We start from the raw sequence: 18,617 nt of genomic DNA on the forward strand, positions 1-18,617 counted from the left end.
GCTGTGAGAAAGCCTTCTTCCCTGCCCTAGACACAGGGGCACAGCCCTCTGCCTAACAGCTCTTCAACCCCCTGTGAGGGTCACAGGCCGAGGGCAAGGTGGGACCTCAGGTTCTTCCGACCTGAGCAGAGGAGGTGGGCACATTTCATTAGGGCCATGCCCATGATAGCTGGGAATGGGGAGGCCGGTTCAGGGCCTCCTGAGTCTGGCCACCTCTGGGACCAGCGTCAGGGTACTGGTCAGCCAGTCAGAGGCAGTAGCACCATTACCCCATCCACTGTGCCAGTTAGGTCTCTGAGTGGAAGGACAGACATAGGGCAGGGAAAGAAAAGGGGGCATAGCCCTTGCGGCATCAGCGGTATAGGAGCAGCCCCACGACTGCTGCAGACTCAGCTCTCTGCAGCTCTTTCTGGCTCCCATGCCCCCCGTCCCCCATGACCCCAGGCCTAGGCCCCTCACCAAGGCCCAAGGGAACAGGTTTGGTCCAGCTCTCTTACCTCCACCAGGTGGGGCGTCGGGTTGAAGCCACATAGGTTGCACACCTGGAGCTTGCAGGTGGTGCAGGTGTTATAGTTGGCAGGGCCCTTGCTGCCCACGTTGAGCTCGGCTTGGCACAGTGGGCAGGTGGCCCTTTCCTTCGGCATGGTCTTTGGCTTGGCAGTAGCCTTGGACACTGTCTGGTGCTCTGCTCTGCCATGCTTTGGACTGGTTGTTCCCCCAGTTCTCGCCAGGGATCCAGGCCCGGATCCAGGACCTGTTCTAGCTGCAGGCTCAGTTTTGGCTCCAGGTGCTGGCCCAGGCCCGGGCCCTGAGCCTAGGGGTCTTGGGCCAGCCTCTTTGCTGGCATCACTGAAGACGATCTTGGGCGGCCCCTTGCTGGGGACAGGCTGGCCCTGGGGTTCGGCCTCAGGCTGCACAGACATGAGTGTAGTTGCCTGGGTCAGCAGCGATGCACCGAGGCCAAAGAGCTTCCCGGTGAGGCCCTCCTGGCTCTGCTCTGCAGCACCAGGCCCAGAGGGCACTGTGGGGGCACTTTTGGCCAGGGTCTCTCCTACCGGTGGCCTGGGCTCAGCTGTGGAAGGCTTGATGGGGTGAGCGGGCTGAGGAGACACCCTCCCCACCTCTGGAGGGGCAGCTGCTGGGGCAGGCCCCGGCACTGGGGTGGCCCTGGCCGTCTCAGCCTGGCGGGCACCGGGCTGTGGGCCCCGGGATCTCTCTTGCTCCGGCTTCCCCAGGGGCTGTTTGGCCGGGGAGTGGACAGGAGACAGGGCGGGGGAGTGCAGCTGCTGCTGGCTTTTGGAGCGAGGCGCCGTGGTCATGTCCATCCCCAGAGCCCTCTGCATCTGGCAGTTCAGACAGAGCCACTCCTTTACCTGAGGAGGAAGCATCATGGTCAGCAGGGTGACCAGGACCGGTGGCACACCTGGCCCAGGTCACTGCAGGCCACACAGCAGCCAGGGTGGGCTCCTAGCACAGGTGGGAGCACCACGCCCTGCTTGGGCTGCCAGGAGGCAGGGCTGAAAGGGCAGATGGCACTGCCCTGCCCGCCAGGAGCTGCCAGGCACGCGGAGCAGAGCAGAGGCAGTCACACACCCCTCATCCCACCCCCCAACCACCAACCCACTGCTGGCCAGACCCTCCTGCTCAAGAATTCTCCCAACCGCCCCCTGGTGGTGCCTTCACTCCACCCACACGCGCCTCACCCGTCCATGCCACCGTCCACCTGGTTGGATGACCCCAATAACCTCCACTGGGCACTCTCCTTTCCACGCTGCCCCTTCAGGCCATTACCACACTGGCTCTTTTAAAATACAAATGAGGGAAAGCAAGCCCTAGCAGTGCTGGTCCAATAGGAATTCAGTAAAAACTTGCAGAGAGAATAAATACGTGAAGAGGGAGGGAGAGGGAGGCATAGAAAAGCAAAACAAACTATGATTCCTGTCCTGGAGCTCAGAGCCTAGCTGAGGAGACAAGAGATATGAAAAATCTTGAGAGCAAAATAAGCAAAGTAATACAATGTAAGTGACAGTGTAATTAGAATGAAATAAGCCCTTTTTGTTCCTTAAGGAAGACAAATTTTTGAAGAAAATGGGATAATTTGTGCCATCAGAATAAATGTGTTGCTATTCACGCGACAGACGTGTCGTTTCTCCCTGTCATCAGCCCCTCTCTGAGTAAAGTGGTCGCGTGACTCAAGTGGGCCAGTCAGTGGTTTAGCTAGTGGTGCAGGGATGGGCGTGTGGCCTTGCAAACCAGGCCAGTCAGAGCTCATCCCTGTTGCATGGTAAATGAAGAGGAGAGAGGGTCTTCTGTCTGCTGGGTTACGGGTCAGAAGGATGTTGGCTTGGAAGGTCAGCAGCCTTTCCCAACACGCAGAAAATTACTAAGAATGAAGTCAATAGACAGTCAGAGGTGGAGCCAAGACCAAGAGAAATGGGCAGATCTGACAACTTAGTTTAATTCTCCGGATTCAGTTATGCCTTAAGTCTACCCTTGGACTTCCAGTTACACAAGCCAATAATACTTTTTTCCTCCACAGATGAATCAGAGCACATCACCTATAGGCTCATATCCCTCTAGGGGATTCCTACCACTCTTCCCACAGGGACGCTTTCCCATGGCCCCGGAAGCCCCCCCCCCCCAGCCTACCCCTCTCTCTGGCCTCCTCTCCTGCCATCTCCCCTGAGCTGTGTCACCCCAGACATGCTGGGGCTCCTGTTCTGCCAAGTGGTGCTCTGAGCTCACTTCTGTACCAGGGCTTTGCACTCACCATTCCCTCTGCCCCACCCCAGGCCCAGCTAGTTGTGTTGGTCTAAGATCAAGTGTCACCTCCCTATCAGAATCTTCTCTGGTCACACAGTCTAAAATACCCCCAGGCACTTTGTAGCTAACTACCCAGGTTATTTTCTTTCCAGGACTAATTCTGCCCAAAGTAATCTACGGATCTGTTTCCTTGGGAGTCTCCTATCCCCCCGTGAACCTGGGTGAGGTGCTCTCAGGACGTGCAGTGTGGCACAGATCGGGGCTCATTCCAGACTGGTTTGCTCATGGGATTAATCTGACAACCTATTAATGGGGGCACAGCTCCCACAAGGCCGCCGCCATGAGACTGGAGATTTAGTGCCATGATGAAGAGGCTCCTTTTTCCTCCTCAACTAGAGCCGAGGCCAGAGGCCAGGCCTGCTCCCATCTATAGTTGCAGCCAGTGGTTTTAAAAGAACCATGGTGGCCCAGTCACCAGGGAAACGTCCAGTCTGATCCCTGGGGCAGAAAGCCCCTTCTGTCCACCGGCAAGGGTGCCTCCAGCCCTGCGCTCTGCCTGGAGACCACAGGGCTGTGTGGATGCTGTGCTGCCGTGGACCGGCCAGCCGGGGCGCCTGGGCTCCGCTGTCCTGTCCCGTGGACCAAGAGCAGCCTGAGGGAGGGGAGAAAGTGTATGTGGGTGAGCACCGCCTTGAAATCGGCATCACGCGGGGGAGAGTCACAGGCAGTCTCCCATTTTGTCTTCACAGTAGAGAAACCCAGCATCTGATGGCACTGAGCGACAGGCTGTGTAGTTACCCAGCTAGGAAGTGGTACTGCTGGCAAGACGGCCATGACAGCCCTGCGGGTCTTGTGAGCAGGAGCCTGGAGCCTAGAGCCTTCTGCATTCCTGTCTCTTCCAAAGGTCACTCAGCCTCATGCAGGTCAAGTCATGGGTCTAGAAGTCACCCCTACAAAACACTGGCAGAGCCCTCAAAGACCAAGTCCACCTCTGGAAACCCAAGAACAGTGGTGCCAAAGCCGCAGGGTGTGATGCCACCCACAGCTGGGAGCTGTTAATTCACCCAGAAGCTTCTACCCAGAAGGCAGCCTTGTCTACATTTGGACAAAGTCACAGAAGAAACAATTTATGTCCGTGGGACTCCGTCCAAAGACCCCTTGAGAAAGTCATCGTTGGGACCGGGGGGAGGCTTGCTCCCATCAAAGGGGAGCTCCCAAGGTCAAGCTGTCTCTGTTCACCCTCAGAGGTGCCCTGGGAGAGGGGTACCTTCTGAAGGGGAGGCCTGAGCTCTGGCCCAGGATGGCAGCCACAAACTCAGTTCCTGTGGTAGATGCCCAGCCCACGTCCGTGGCCCATCTCTGTCAAGCACCTGTAGGCTGCAGCATGCCATGAGACGGGACTCGCAGAGAAGAGGGGCCTGGTAGATAAGGCTGCTTATCCTGGGACTTCAGGGTGACCCTCCCTCGGGTTCTAGACAGGGTTGAACTAGGGTGAGGCATATGCTAAAACTCCTGCACTAACTCCAGAACTTTCCCTTACCCCGCCCCCGTCACCCAAGCTGTCAACAGGCATCTCACCTAAAATAGAACCTCTGCGAAAGAAAAACCGGCTGAAATGCCCCTCAGTGACTCACCGCCCAGCTGGGTGCAGCTATTTCTATCCAGCCTCTTCCAGACAGCAAGGAGCCTTGACCACACCCTCCCCCAACCCCTCCCAGGCTCAGGCCCAGGCAGATAGGCCCAGCATGCCAGGCCTCCCAAGGAGGCGGCTGGCAGGGGGAGCTCTCTGACCCCAGCAAGACTTCCCTCTCTGCCTCCCTAGGGTCACCAGGAGCTTGCTGGGACAGGCTCATCCTCGACCTCGGCCACCCTACTCCGAGGTCCTCACCACTGTGTGGGGATGGAGACTGACACTGGGCAGGGAGAGAGATGGCTGTACACCTCCAGCCCGCCTGCTGGCCAGGCCTGTGGCACACTCCCCCGGCCCTGGGGCTAGCAGCAGTGAGTCTTCCTCAACTGTACACAGTGCCTGTGGCTCTTTGGCTGCCCACCAGAATGAGAGGGAATGGCTTCCTCCCAGTGTAACAGGAAACCTCTCTTAGGGTCTTGCTGTTCATGAACCTGACCTGACACATGGCTAGGTGATGGGCAGGCCACCAGCCACAGACTTCACGTCCTAAGAGCCAATGGTAGAGCTAAGGGGACTTCCCAGGGCCACCTTGAGGCAGATGGCTCTGCCAGACACTAGCTTTTGTCAAGCTGACCCCTCTCACCAGAAGGAATGGGAAAGCTCAGGGAGGTGTGCCGGCCAAGAAGTGCTTTGCCTGCTCTGCCAGAAGCCTGCTGGGGATTCAGAAAGGCACTGCCTGGTGGACTCTGTGGCTCTGAAGGGACTTTTTCTCCGAGAAGAGCCATTTTCAGCTGAAAATTTCCCTTACTCGGACTGTTCAATGAGCAGAAGAGCAGCTAAGGTGGCACTGCCCACCAGAGGCCTGGGGACCAGGCGGGCGCTCTGTGAACCACACATTGAATGAGCAGCCAGGTATGATCTGTCTGCAGTGGCCACTCCCTGCTGCTCCCTGGGCTCTGGGCTCTAGGGCAGGAAGGAGAGTGGAGACAGTTCTTAGGAGGGGCTTAGACATTTTTCTCACAGGGATGCTGGTGACATTGAAGGTTACCATCCTGTGTTTTAGCCCCAGAGGGTGGGCTCTAGCCTTGCTTGCCACGTCTGGCACCACATGATGCCGCCCAGGGAAGCTGCTTCTGCTCGGGGTGGCGCCCGCATCACTGCCACCTCCATGCCTGCCAGGAAGCTCTGGGGGCCCCCAGCAGTCACAGGTTCTCTTTCCACGCTCTCCTCCCTCCTCTCCACCAGCTAGGAAGGGAGGGTTGCAGACGTCACTTAGCCTGCCTTCCTGCAGAGAGCAGGAGAGCAGCGTCTGCCTCCAAGGCCCAGCCCTCCCTAGGAGAGCGGCCATGCAGTGTCAGATCATTCTGCATTGACATCATGCCTGATGCCACATCCACGCTTTTCTCCACTTTGGTACAAGTTAAAACATCACAGAAACAGCCTATAAATGAGCCTCCCCTGCTGGTGTCAAATCCAGAGGTTCCTGGGAGGGCCCCACCATGCTCTTCCAGGCTGTGAATCACTAGCTGGGCCTCGACAGGGGGTACATATCCCACTGTCACCCCTGGACAAGGGTGGCCTGCGCCCTTGCACTGCCCATGGCGCTGGACACATCACCTGCCCCATCCCAGCATCCAGCTTCCTCAAGTCTGCCAACAATGTGCTTCACCTGTTGGCTGGCTGGCCTCAGGCTTTGGGGCAGGCACCACAGGTCCTGTAGTGCAGGGCACACTGATCCAGAGTTAGATCCGCCAGGCCTGGCCCACAGGGGAGGCTGGTGCCAATCTCATCAGGTCCAGACCCTGAGGGAGGCCCTGGAAACCTGCCCAACATGTGAGGCCGGATTTGGGGAGTGGAGGCTGAAAGCCTCGCATCACTGGCTTGGAGCTCCATGAAAGGAAAAGAAACCATTCCCTTGCTGATCTGTAGGTACATAGGAGGCCTCCCCGCCTCCCTCCAGGCCCACCCACTGCGCCCTGAAACACCTCCAAGCCCACTCCCCTGGACCCCATCCCCACACTCCTCTTCAGAAGCTGCACTTCCTGGACTTCTGAATGTGGGGAAGCCTCTGCGGCTCTTTAGAATCCCTGGGGCACCTGGGGCTCAGCCCTTGGCTTCCCCACCCTTCTCCCCACCCAGCTGTTCCACCTGACACCTCTATCCCTCAGCCTCACCCTCTCCATCACCCTAAACTGCGTCTCCTCCAAAATGGCCCTGCACCTGGCTCCTCCAGCCTCCTAGGTCTTTCCCCAGCCTCCCCAGCAGCCCCGTGGACTCGTGGAGACCTCGCCACTGACCCTCTGCTTTATTTTCATCCATGGTCCTCTGCCTTCACATCTCTTCCTACCCAGCTGGATCTGGTCTGTCGTTCCAGTCACTCTGCTAAATGTCTGTGCTCTCTCGACCTGTGTCTGCTTCAGAACGAGACCCAACTGCTTACCTTTTCTCCAAGCTTACACCCAAGCAGCTGAATAGGCCCCAGGCTAATGGGCTCCACTGTAAATTAACTTATGTCCTAACCTCTCCTGGGCCCCCACTATCTGCCTGGGGTTAGTTCACCCCATCTCTCCAGGAAGCTTTTCTCCACAATGGCTGGTTCATTTTCTCCTGTCCCCGTCCCCTGCTTTCTAGCTCAAATGATGGCCTTGCTTCCGACGTCTTAAACAGGAACCACACAGTAAGATGCGTCCTCCACACTCAGGATCTAGACCTGCCTCTTCGGGGGCCCACTCCTTCATTCACACCCCATCTCCCGCACCCCCAGGCATCCCTTTCCTCTTAGAACTCAGTGCTGTTGTGTCTCCTGCTTTTCGGAACCTCTCCTGTCTGCACAGCTTCCCCAGTTACTGTCTGTGCCCCCCGCTCCTTCTCAGCCAGGTCTTCTCAAGAGTTGTCCACATGGATGAACCTCAGAAAACACTGTGCTGAGTGACAGAAGCTTTTACATAAGAGTACATTCTGTAGGATTCATTTATATGAAGTCTGGCATGGGCAGAATTTGTCTATGGTAGATAAAAATGAAAGCAGCAGTTGTCTCGGGCGGAGGGGTGAGGAAGGACAAATATGGGGCCTGAAGGGGCTTTCTGGGTGATGGAAGTAGTGTCTGTCTTGATAGAGGGGTTTGCGTGGCACAGTGTATGCTTTCCTCACAGCTCGTTGAATGGTACACTTAAGCTTTGTACATTTCATTTTGTGTCAATGTTAACCTTTAAGAAAACCTTAAATAAATACTCGAGCTAACGATATGCTTGCTGACGTGTTTAGTGGGAAGTAGACTGGTGTCAGTATCTGCTTGTGACTGTTGTCAGCCGACCAGACTCCACTTGGGTGCTCACAGGCCCAGATGGAAAAGTGCTCCATCGCCATCCCCTACCCCATGCCCAAACCTGTTTCTTTGGCCTCCAAAATATACCAGGAGTCCGCAGCTCTCCACCCCATCACCCCAGCCCCAGCCTGCTCCTGGAAACCCACCCCTGCCCCTGTGGGCTGCTCTCCCCACAGCAGCCAGAGGGGTGGGGGTGTGTTTTATATATATATGGAAAGAGAGGCAGAGAGACATAATGTAAGATTTGCCATCTTAACCATTTAAGTGTACCATTCAGTGGCATTAATTACATTCACAATGTTGAGCAACCATCACCGTTATCTATTTCCAAATAGGTGCTTTTCACTGCGCGTCTGACCTTCCCACTGCCACCTTCCCAAACCCCTGAAAGCACACCTAGAGACCCAGCAGGGTCTGCATGCCCTCTGGTCCTGGCTGTGGCACCCCGCCACCCTGGAGCTGGCTTGTTCTAGGCCCTCATGTGGACCACACACTTCCCCTCAGCCTCCCCTACCTCTACCTGTCTCCAGCCCAGCTTCAGTCTAACATCCTGCGGCCTAACTTCCCCTCCTTGAAGAAGCCCCCGAGAGCCTTGTCGCAGCATCACACCAAGTCCTGCTCCAGCCTTCCTCCTGGTCCTCCTCAGCCCTGACCCCAGGTGGGACGATGTGTTTGCTCGTGTGGTTATCGGTACAAGTGCTGCCTCTCCATGGGCCCACAGGGCTGAGCAACGCGTCTGCTTCAGCTCGGCCCGATTCTCCAGGATCAAGGGCAGTTCCGAGCTTAACATAAGGACTCAAAAAGCATTTCTGGAGGGAGGAAAGGTTGAGAAAAGAAAAGAGAGGACCACCCTGTGACTGAGTGGATACAAGCAGGCTGCCCAGGCCAAAGGTTGAGCTTAATCGGTAGAAGAAAGAGCAGAACCACCGAGCCAGCCACTGGTCATCCACCGAGCTTTCCTCTGCCTCTTCCTGCCTCTGCCTAGCTCCGTCTTGTCTGTTTCCTGCCTCTCGCCTCTTGAGCCTTCTGCCCGTTCTCATTTTATTTCTTTCTCCTTTTTGCTACCATTTTCAGTCCATTCTCTTTTCATTCTGTTTCTTTTGCCCTCACGTGTAAAAGCAGGTGTTTTAGGAATAAAATTGCATATTTTCTGTCTGAATTAATTTGACATTCGTTCTCAGATAACTCTACAGCCCTGTTTCACAGCTAAAAGTTAGTGTGAGCTCCCTCCGAACATCAGCTCCGTCTCCCGCACGGCTGCCTCTCCCGCATGTCCCCACTCGCTCTGGCCTCCACCCTGAAGTGGTCCAAGCAGGGAGGCTGAGGGTTCTGTCTCCTGGGACGTGGAATGGCTGAAGCTTGGGGTGGGGGGGCATTTTCCTACTGATTCGGAGACTGTTTGGATCAAAGTGACTACTGCAGGGCAAACCGCCCAAGGACTAGACATACGTATGGTGGGAGTAAGGCCTCGCCAAGGGCCTGCCCCGTGGAGACCCATTCGTATTTTGTTTGGAGGTGGAGAGGGGAAGGCTGGGCACACATCACCTCCTCCTGGGCCCCGGGAGGAGTAGGACACCTTGCCTCTCATCAGCCCCCCGCTGATCCATGTCCTTATAACAGGTGCCCCTCAGTCCTCACGGCCCAGGTGGCAGTGGGGCCAGGAGGCAGCAGAGGGAAGAGGGCAAGGCTGCTGGCTGCAGCAAAGGGACCTCTGCTGCAGTTGCAGCACCACCCCCGGGCCATCTGGTGCCCCAGCCCCAGAGTGCCGGAAAGGAGTGGGATGCAGGCGGAGAGGAAGACGACTGTGACCATTGCGTCGTCTCCCTCCCTTCTCCACACCGCCCACCCTGGGTAAGTAAGTGCCTGAGCCCATGGCCTGCCAATGGGGGTTGAGGGGGAGGGAGGCACAGGGGATTCAACATCCTTGGCTTAGTCTCAGCCAAGTCTAGACCTTAGAACAGGGGAGGAAAGGCCATGATCACTCTTCCGTAGTTTTCTTAGAAGTGTTATGAGCGATTCTGACTAGAGCAAGGGAGGTGGGCAGGGATGGGCTGCCTGGACTTGGAAGGCTGGAGATGGGGTGGCAACCCTATTGCCCCTCCCCCTGGGGGCAGAGAGTGGGCCTCCCGGGTGCAGGCTGGATTTACGTGGCACTGTGGAAGGATTCTGCCGATCCAGCCTGGAAGCACAGGTGTGCGGTCAGCCCTGTCTGCACAGCACTCACTCCTGTGACGCTGTTCCTAGGGCAAGGACACACTCACATCTGGCAAAGGGCCAGGCCAGGATGTGCTGCTGGGGCTGCTCTGAGCAGGGCAGGGAGGCCTCTGGGCGGCTGGCAGACAGGGGCTATGCCTGTCCCAGGCCACCATTCACATTCGCCAGCAGCCCACTCCCATCCCTACTGCTCACCCCAACCTTGCCTTCCTACCCTCCACCCAGCGGGCTCATGGCTATGCCTTGTCTCCTACTTCCAGCTGGCAGAATAGGGGCCTGACGAGAGTAACAAGGGTCTCCCTCCCGGAGGAGAAAAGGGTGGCAGGCCTGAATGGTAAGTCACTGAAGAGCAGAGAGGTGAGCTAAGTGCCCTGAGCGGGCTTGGAGCATCAACAAAGACACTGAGGCTGGTCCCTGGACCACTGCTTCTCCTCTGGAGAAATCTGACATTCAGGAAGTTTGAGGTACTTATCTAAGAGACCACATCTGGGGAGACAAGAGGAGTACCATCTTCCTGCCTTCTCCCCATCACTGGGCACTGAATGTGCTCAAAGCTGACACCTTTGGCCTCCTGGTCAGTACCTCCGCACAGGGATAGTTTCTGGCATGAATGTTCAGACCCCACGAGGAAAGCCCCAGTCTTTTGGAATTGTTTCAAACAGGTTAAATTATTTACCCGCTCTGAGCTCCAGGACTAGAGAACCCCAGGAAGAAACAGCCTCCACCGTGAAGAGAGGCCAGATGGCCCTGCTTGTTCTGAACCACCTCAGCTTGAGCAAAAATGAACTGTGGCCGGAGAAGATGGGGCTGGGAGGCCCTAGGGGAAAACGGGACATCCATCCACTGGTTCTGGGTCCCCCTGCTCTATTGCTCCAGGATAACCCAGAATAAGCCAAGACTTCCAAAGACTTGGTCTCCTCCACTGTAAACAGAGGGTGCACTGAGCTCCTTCCCTGACTTTCCCGCAGTCCCCATGTGCTCCAGGCACGCAGAGACCGAGTGAAGTACATGGGCAGGCATCTTCCTATCATGGCATCGCAGCCTCAAGAGCTGGCCAACCTGAGCATGGGCAGAACAGCGGGCGTCGTGTCTGGAGTGTAGTTCCCATCCGGCAGCTCCAGGGCTGACAGGGGAAGCTTCGGTCCACTAGCCAGAAAAGCAGCGGCTCCAGATCTCAGACACTGCTCTGGCCAAATGGCGCTGACTGTTCTACTTGTGTGTGAGTCACATCTCCAGACCTGGTCTGTTGTTCCTGCAGGATCCAGCTAAAGGAAGAGATCCTGCCAGATGTCAGAAGACAGAAAAACAAAACGCTGCGTCTGGCGATCATCGGCCCAGGGGTGCCAATCTTTCCCCGCCTTTCTGCTCACTTGTCCTCACGGAGCCATTGGGCACAGCAGTTAGTTCTATCACACTCCTAACCTGGGCTGCAACTTGAGTTACAAACCAGCCAGTGATTCTCTACTTGTGACACACATGAAAGAAGGCCCGTCTTCCCTGGTCACACTTCCAAAGACCCAAGAGCTGTTTCACTAGCAGCCCCTGCATGTCACTTGTGTGGCCCGTGGCCCTCTCCAGGCTGGCTGCACAACGCATCCTGCTGACATGTCCTCAGGAGGAGGCTTCTGGGACCTTCGAGGCAGGGTGCAGGCTGCGAGCTCTCCTCAACCAGGGCTCAGCATAACCACACCAGCCATTTCGGGCACAACCTCCCAGCTCTAGACAGGGACCCTCAGAATGTCCAGTTAGAGGTGCCAGAAGATATGTGGTCTGGCCAGCGTGGGTCTATCAGTAAAATCTGCCAACTTGTTTTCTCATCACCTGGAAACATGACCAGGGAGGTGCATCTGCTCTTAGCAAAGTGACAAAGAGCACCTGCTCTGACTCAAGAATTAAGCTCTGCCAGTCCCTCAGGAATATGTGCCAAAGGTTCCTTTTCCTTGACGGGAACACCCCTGAAAGCCAACCGTGGAGAAGCAAAGGTTTTGCTTGGAGACCCCGGCAGAAAAGGGCACCCACCAGGTGAGAAGCTAGGAAATGGACTAGGTCAGCATTTCCCAAAGTGGGCGCTATGGAGCAGCAGTCCTAATGGCTTACAAAAGCAAGTCTGGGGAAGTCTGCCCGCTGCAGCCGGGCCTGGGAGCGCCGTGGCGCCCTTTGGCTGCTGAAGGTCCTGATGAGTCTCACCGCGAAGACCACTGCCCAGCACATGCTGGAAGTACCGGGCCAGGAGGCCTGCTTTGCTCCAAACACTGCGTCTGCAGGAAGTTTCAGGCCCCTTTCCTCCTGGCCCTGAGCCTTGGCTTCCTCCCCGCACAAGGAAGCAGATGGACTGGGTGTCCTCCCACTCTGCTGTTTTTCTAGGCACAGTCAAAGCCTGGCTCCCTTCCCACCTTGCCGAAGGTCCTGGGCTTGGAGGAGCCCATCGTGTGGTAAGGACTGGGATGCCCTCCAGGAAATTGGTGCCACCATGTGTGGCTCTCCCTTGATCTCTGCCCACCCTACCCAAAGTTGTTCAGGTCCTGCAGCTCGAGTTAGCATCTCAGAGAGGCTGGCATCCAGAGGGCAAGGCCAGCACAAGGAGGGACGCCCCCAGTGACACCTCTCATTTGTGCCTGCCAAGCTTCCAGCTTCCTGCAAGGCCAGGTGCTTCTGGCTTCTCCTGGCAGAAACACACAGGTGAGCGGCTCTGGCGTCCATCACACTTCTCCATCCTCAAGAGCACACACTTACCTAACCGATCAGTGCAGGGATGGGTTGTTTCTAATCCCAGATGTAATAATCACGAGTGTGCCCTCCTCCTCAGGAAGCCCCCACACTCCAGGAACGACTCCCAATGCACTGAGTCATCTCCCCACACCCGCAGCTCTTTCCTCAGAATCTCACACTTACCTCTCGCAAACCACACGTCCCACACCCACAGCACCTCATGTCACAAATAGTCCCCGACCCGCGAACAATTATTCTCACTCATGCCCCCTCCCATGTGGTCCAAACAGCTCCTGCTGCTGATCAGCCCAGAGACAGCCATGGGGGCCTGCAGTCAGCCACTCTCCATCCTGCCCAAGGGCAGAGCCCTGGGGGGAGAACCGGAGACTCCTATGGGCTGTCCCGGAAGAAGAGGGAGGAAGCTGGCACACCCACTCAGTTCATTTCAAAGGCATGGCCCCAGCTCAGCTAGTACATTGGAGCAGCCTGCCTCCAGCTCACCAGAGAGCCTCTGGGGGCTTGGCTGAGCGTCCCGCAGCAACTCAAACCATCCTGAACAAACCCGAGCAGGGGCTGTAGACCCAGGGTCCTCTGGGGGAGAAAGGAGGCCAATCTGATGGAAATGGGCCTGCAGCGGCCTCTTGGTGAGTGTAGGACACTCACTCATTAGGAAGGCGTGGCCCCCCACTAGGGTCTCTACCCCAAAGTTGTTTCTTTGGGGGTGGGCAGCTGCTCCGGCCCAGCTAACTGGAATGGGAGCCCAGAGGAGGAGCTTTCCAGGGTTTCCTGCCTCCCCTAATGCCTGGCTGCCCTCACCAGCATCCCCCTCCAGGGCCCACTGTGAGGGGCAGGCTGGCCTATGACCAGGGAAACTTGCCTCTTTGGGGGCCCTGCCATTGCCCAGGGCCCTCTCCAAAGGGGTACCCATTGGGAAAAGTCCACAGGACTGTCTGGCCCTCCCAACATCGTTTTTCCAGGTCGAACTTGGACCAGGTGAGAAAGCATTCTACTCTGGGACTCTGCCCATGCTTTCAGGAGGTACAGGGACCCTGAGGCCAGGCCTTGTCCCCCACTACATCTGGAGCCAGAATGACTCCAAAAAGACACAGAGACTGGTGGCCAAGGCAAATGAGCAAGAAAAGAGAGCTGGTGACAGGGGAAGGGAACCGGGGAAGGCATGAGAAGGTAGGTGTGGGGAGCGGCGCAGAGGTGGTTACCTGGGTGAGGTGAGGGTTGGGGTTGAACCCACACTGGTTGCAGACCTTGTTGTGACACTGGGTGCAGGTGTTGAAGTTTGGCTGGCTGGGGGCCGACGTGAGGTCCGAGGTCTTACATATGGGACACAGCATGCTGCTGGGAAGAGGGGCGATCTGGGGGACGGAGTAGGGTGATGTGGGGGTGCTGCCTCTGTCCGGTGACACAGAGGGGGAGCGCCCTGATCTCTGTGTCCTGCTGTCTACCTGCAGCGTCCTGCGGGGGCCAGCAGCGTCCTGGCCTGCTGGGCCCTGTGCCCTCGTCTCCCGGGGGCTCTCGTGGCCAGGAGCAGTAGCAGAAGCCTGCTTCGGGGTTGGGGAAGCTGCTCTCTGGCTCCCCAAGGGCTCCTGGGGGTCCAGTCTCCTGGAAAGGCTGAAATGACATTGAAAATGACTACGTTAGAGACACATCTGAGAGAAGCCGCCTGCAGCCCCGTCACCACTCCCTTTCCTGCCCAGCGGCGGGATCACAGCCACCATTCGCTGAGCGCCGACCGTGCTCAGCCCTGACAAGCATCTCCCCGTGAACCTCAGCACGAGGCCATGTGGTAGGATCATGAGTGTCCCCTGTCACATCCTGATAAAGTGCAGATTCTGATTCAGTAAGTCTGGGGTGGGGTCTGCATTTTTAAGACTCTCTAAGGTAATGCTTGTACTACAGTCTGCAGACTATGCTTTGAGTACCAAGGCTCCAAACCCATCTATGTTAGAAACACCTAGGGTGATTTTTAAATTTCTGACTCTCAGACGGCACTGCAGACAAATTCTATGCGATTCTATTGGGGCAGGACCCTGGCATTCATAGCTTTTCTTCCCCAGGTGATTCCAAGATACAGCTCAAGTTCAGAGCTACCGCCCTGGCAGGGCTGTTACATTCTGACATGTCCCCTTCAGAGGCTGACCCCAGATAGTTGGAGATGGGTGGGGGAGGCACTCCAATGCCTAGTTAATGCCATCTCCAGCAGGGTCACAGGTGCCTTCTCCTGGAAACCCTTTAGCAGGCCTGAAGCCAGACCAAGTCCATCAAGATGGGTCAAATGTGACTTTTCATGTTACTTTTCCGCTAGTGCAAGACTGGGTGGGGTTGGAGTCCTAGGACCCAGCCCCGGGGGAACCACCAAAGGAGGTTCGGTGTGTGTGACCCCCATCTCCGTCCTGACCCGGCCCAGCTGCAGCCGAGCCAGTAGGGTTGAGTAGTTCAATGAGGTAGAAGGCAAACCGTCAGGCTAACCTCCATTCTCTTACATTCTTTCTCTTTTGACCCCACTTAAGTTCATTTCTGCCAGTTTTCCTTTTCTAATTCGAAAGAAACTGAGCACAAAAAGCCAAAGGCAATGCTTTCTATCACTTTCCTGAAATTCTATACTTGCTTCAGTCTCTATTCATTTGGGTGGATACCCACAGCAGGGCACACTGGCCAAGAGCCACTTGGGAGGCTCGGCCACAGCTGCCCGCGGGGCAGTCTGGCCTGGCCTTCCACCCCCGTGCCCAATCCTTTTAGGGGCTGACTGACAGAAGCTTCTGTTTGCTGCCCTTATAAAAAGGCCATGTGCTTGCCAATAAGATTCAGGAGCCAACTAGTAAGACATCTTAGGACAAGCCACTTCAGAGGGCAGTGGAGCCCACCGGGGGCGGCCCACTCCTAGATACTCTGCAGTGTTTCCTCCCTTCTGGGACACTGCTGGTGGAGAGACGCACCCTCTGTCTAATAAAGACTCTTGCAGAACAAAAGAGACGCTATTAAATGTCCATCAAATGTTTCTTTCGTCAGCTAACAGCAGTACACACCCATCCAGCTAGTCTCACAGACCTGCCATTCTCTTCAGCACCAGGATAACCAGTGTCCGGGCCTAGCCCTTGGGCCAGCTTTGCCACCAGCTGCGAGGGCCCGGACGGTGGTGGCTACACCATCTCTGGCCCACACTCAGAACCTGGCTGCGAGGGCTTTTCAGGAGACTAATTTCCAGGTATCATAAGAAATATTGCCACTTGGTTAAATTCATAGTTTCATTTTTTACTTAAATCTTTCAGGGCTGGAATTTTAAAATGGCCCTTGCAAGCTAGTCAGAAGCTATGAGGCCTTTATGTCCCATGAAGGGACTGCAGCCCCCCTCCCAAGCTGTGCAAGGTCTGTGCTTTCTTCCAAGAACTTGAGCAATTTCTACTGTATCTGTGTTGCCTGATATGTGACAGGCAATCTCCTGTGTACACACTGACTTTTTAATTCAATGGGTCATCACAATGTAGTCTTTCTGGGGACATTTAATGTGACAATTAAGGATCCAAACTCAAATTAACCTTCAACTCAGCTGTGGTGACAGCAAATAAACAATGCCTCTGCACCCAGCAAAGTCTGCAAAGGCAATGCCCACCCCCCCACCCCCCCAGGCCTGAAGCCTGTCCACAATGCATGTCCGTCATCCCTTCTCTCTCCTGTCCTCCTGGATGATTCCACACCTTCCCCTTGACCTTCAAGCCCCCAACAGGTTCCTCCCTCTCTTCACTGTCACTGACAACCTGCTTGACATGTCAAGGAGAAAGTGGGAGCCACTGGAGGGGAATCTGCACATCCACAGCCTCCTGACATCTGTCCCCCACTGTTTGCCTGTCTCCGTCCCCAAGGCCCACTTCTCACCTTCACAAATTCTCCCCTTTCCTTCATCACCCATTTCCCTGTCTATTGGATTCAATTACCATACAAACATTCTTCTCCCACCCTAAAAAACAACAACAATCTCTGAGCCACTTCCCCCTTCAGCTACTGCCTCATTCTCTGCTGCTCTTTACAGGAAAACTTAAAAGAATTGTCTCCATTCACTACTTCCTGCTCCTCTCAACCTAACCCAACCCGGCTTTTGCTATCATTCCACAGCTCAGGTCCCAGTCACCGATGGCGTCCATGTTCTCAAATCCAACAGTCACTTCTCAGTTTCTCACACCACCTGCTCTGTAGCAGCAGATCTTGACACCACCGCATGCTCCTTCTTTCCTGAAGTAACGTCTCCACCTGCCTTCCGGAACACACCTCTTCCCTCCTGGCCACATCTTTCTCAACTCTTTTGCAGTTGCTGCCTCATCTCCCAACCCCAGAACCCACTTCTTATACCGGCGGGACTAGGTCTTCGTTCATGTCAGCTTCTCTGAGTACACACAATCCCTGAGGCTCAGGGCCCACCCAGACTCAAGGCTTCAAATCCCACTTCCCACAGAAACACCACAGTGTGTATCTCTGGCCCAGACCTCTCCCCATCTAACTGCCACCTCTACATCTCCACTGAGATGTCTTACAGGCATCTCAAACTTGATGTGTCCAAGCTGAGCCCCTGATCTTCCCCCAGGGTCCTCCTCCCAGACTTCCCCTTGGAGTCACTTCTGACTCCCTTCTTCTCTCATCCCATGTCAATCACCAATACCTTTGTTGGCTTCAGTCTGGCCACTCCCACTGCCTCCTTGCTCCATCTGGTTCAAGCTACTGTCCCCTCTTTTTTCAGTCCCGCACAAGTTTGGCTGCTCCCAGTCGCCCTTCAATGGCCGTCTCTATCCAGCAGCCAGGATAATCCTTTAGATACATAAATCAGACCGCTTGCTTCCTCTGCCTAAACCCTCCAATGGCTTCCTTTCCCTCCCAGACGAAAAGCCAAAGGCTTTGTGATGGTCCATGAGGCCCACGAGATTCGGCCCCTTCCCTCTGGTCTCATCTCCAACAACTCGCTCTCTCCCTCCCTCCCTCCCTCCACTTTCCTATGCCAGGCCCACTCCTGCTGCTGGCATTTGCATCTGCTGGCACTTGCATGCTCTCAAGCCTGCTCTGGTGGCATCCTTTCAGGGACACTGTCCCTGACCAGTCTATTTAAAATGCAGCTTCTGTCCCTCCTGCCTCTTTGCTCTCACGGCACTGGGGACCTTCCAACCCCCTATGTAATACATGTCTTGCTTTTGCATACCCTCGATGATCCCGGAATTAGACTCACAGCTCTGTGCGGGCAGGGCCTCTGTGCCTTCCCCACAGCTGTGTCCCAGAGCCTAGCACAGTGCGTGGCACACGCTGGATGCACAACGTGTTTCCTGAATGGATGGTTTGTAGGCACATCATGACTCAGAACAGTAAAATGTGGTCCCAAAGTGTGTTAGAGCTGAGGAAACACGGCGCGTGACCATCCTGGCGCTTGGCCCTCCCTGGAGGAGAGAACTGCAGGAATGACACCTGGAATTCTCTCCAGCCTCACCCTCAACCCCACTCAGTGGACCACAGAGGCACTAATGACAACTGAGCCGTCACCACGGGCCCCACGTGTGCCAAGCACCTGTCACATATTAACTCCTCGAAGCCTCATAGCAGATCCATGGGGGAGGATCCATTTTGCTCATTTTACGACAAGAAAACTGCCACACAGAGAAGTGAAGTAACTTGTACAGCCATTCTGACTTGCGAATGGTGGAGCTGCGACTGCAATATCAAAGCCACCAGTCCATGCCCTTCGCCACTGTCACACCGTCTCTTTGGGGGAGCACAGCGAGGCTGTAGAGGAGGGAGAAGCACTACCGTTTGGTTGTTGTTTTTTTCTGAAGCACTGTTTAAGTGGAAGCTCCCTAGGAAGAGGTCTCCCCACTGTCACCCAGGCCCCAGCACCATGCTTGGCACTGAATGGGCACTCAATAAGCTTAAGAGAATTAAATGGAAAGATGTGTGAGCAGTACAGTGAGCTCATGGAGTGGAGCTGGG

At 55.8% G+C, this 18,617-nt stretch overlaps 1 protein-coding gene across 3 annotated transcripts in view; it reads right to left on the reverse strand.

Moving 5' to 3' along the window:
* BSN (bassoon presynaptic cytomatrix protein) overlaps positions 1–18,617 on the reverse strand; it is an 80,656-nt gene that overhangs the window by 28,883 nt on the left and 33,156 nt on the right. For 2 of the 3 annotated variants that reach the window (XM_074312315.1, XM_074312314.1), the window contains exons 2-3: positions 13,859–14,267; positions 498–1,373 (exon numbers count right to left, since the gene is read on the reverse strand). In XM_074312315.1, coding sequence (XP_074168416.1) covers positions 498–1,373; positions 13,859–14,267 — 1,285 coding nt within the window. The remainder of the gene's footprint in view (positions 1–497; positions 1,374–13,858; positions 14,268–18,617) is intronic. The other variant, XM_074312316.1, reaches the window with a different exon arrangement.

Source organism: Rhinolophus sinicus, linkage group LG10 (genome assembly GCF_036562045.2).
Source record: "Rhinolophus sinicus isolate RSC01 linkage group LG10, ASM3656204v1, whole genome shotgun sequence".
NCBI classification, from domain to species: domain Eukaryota; kingdom Metazoa; phylum Chordata; class Mammalia; order Chiroptera; family Rhinolophidae; genus Rhinolophus; species Rhinolophus sinicus.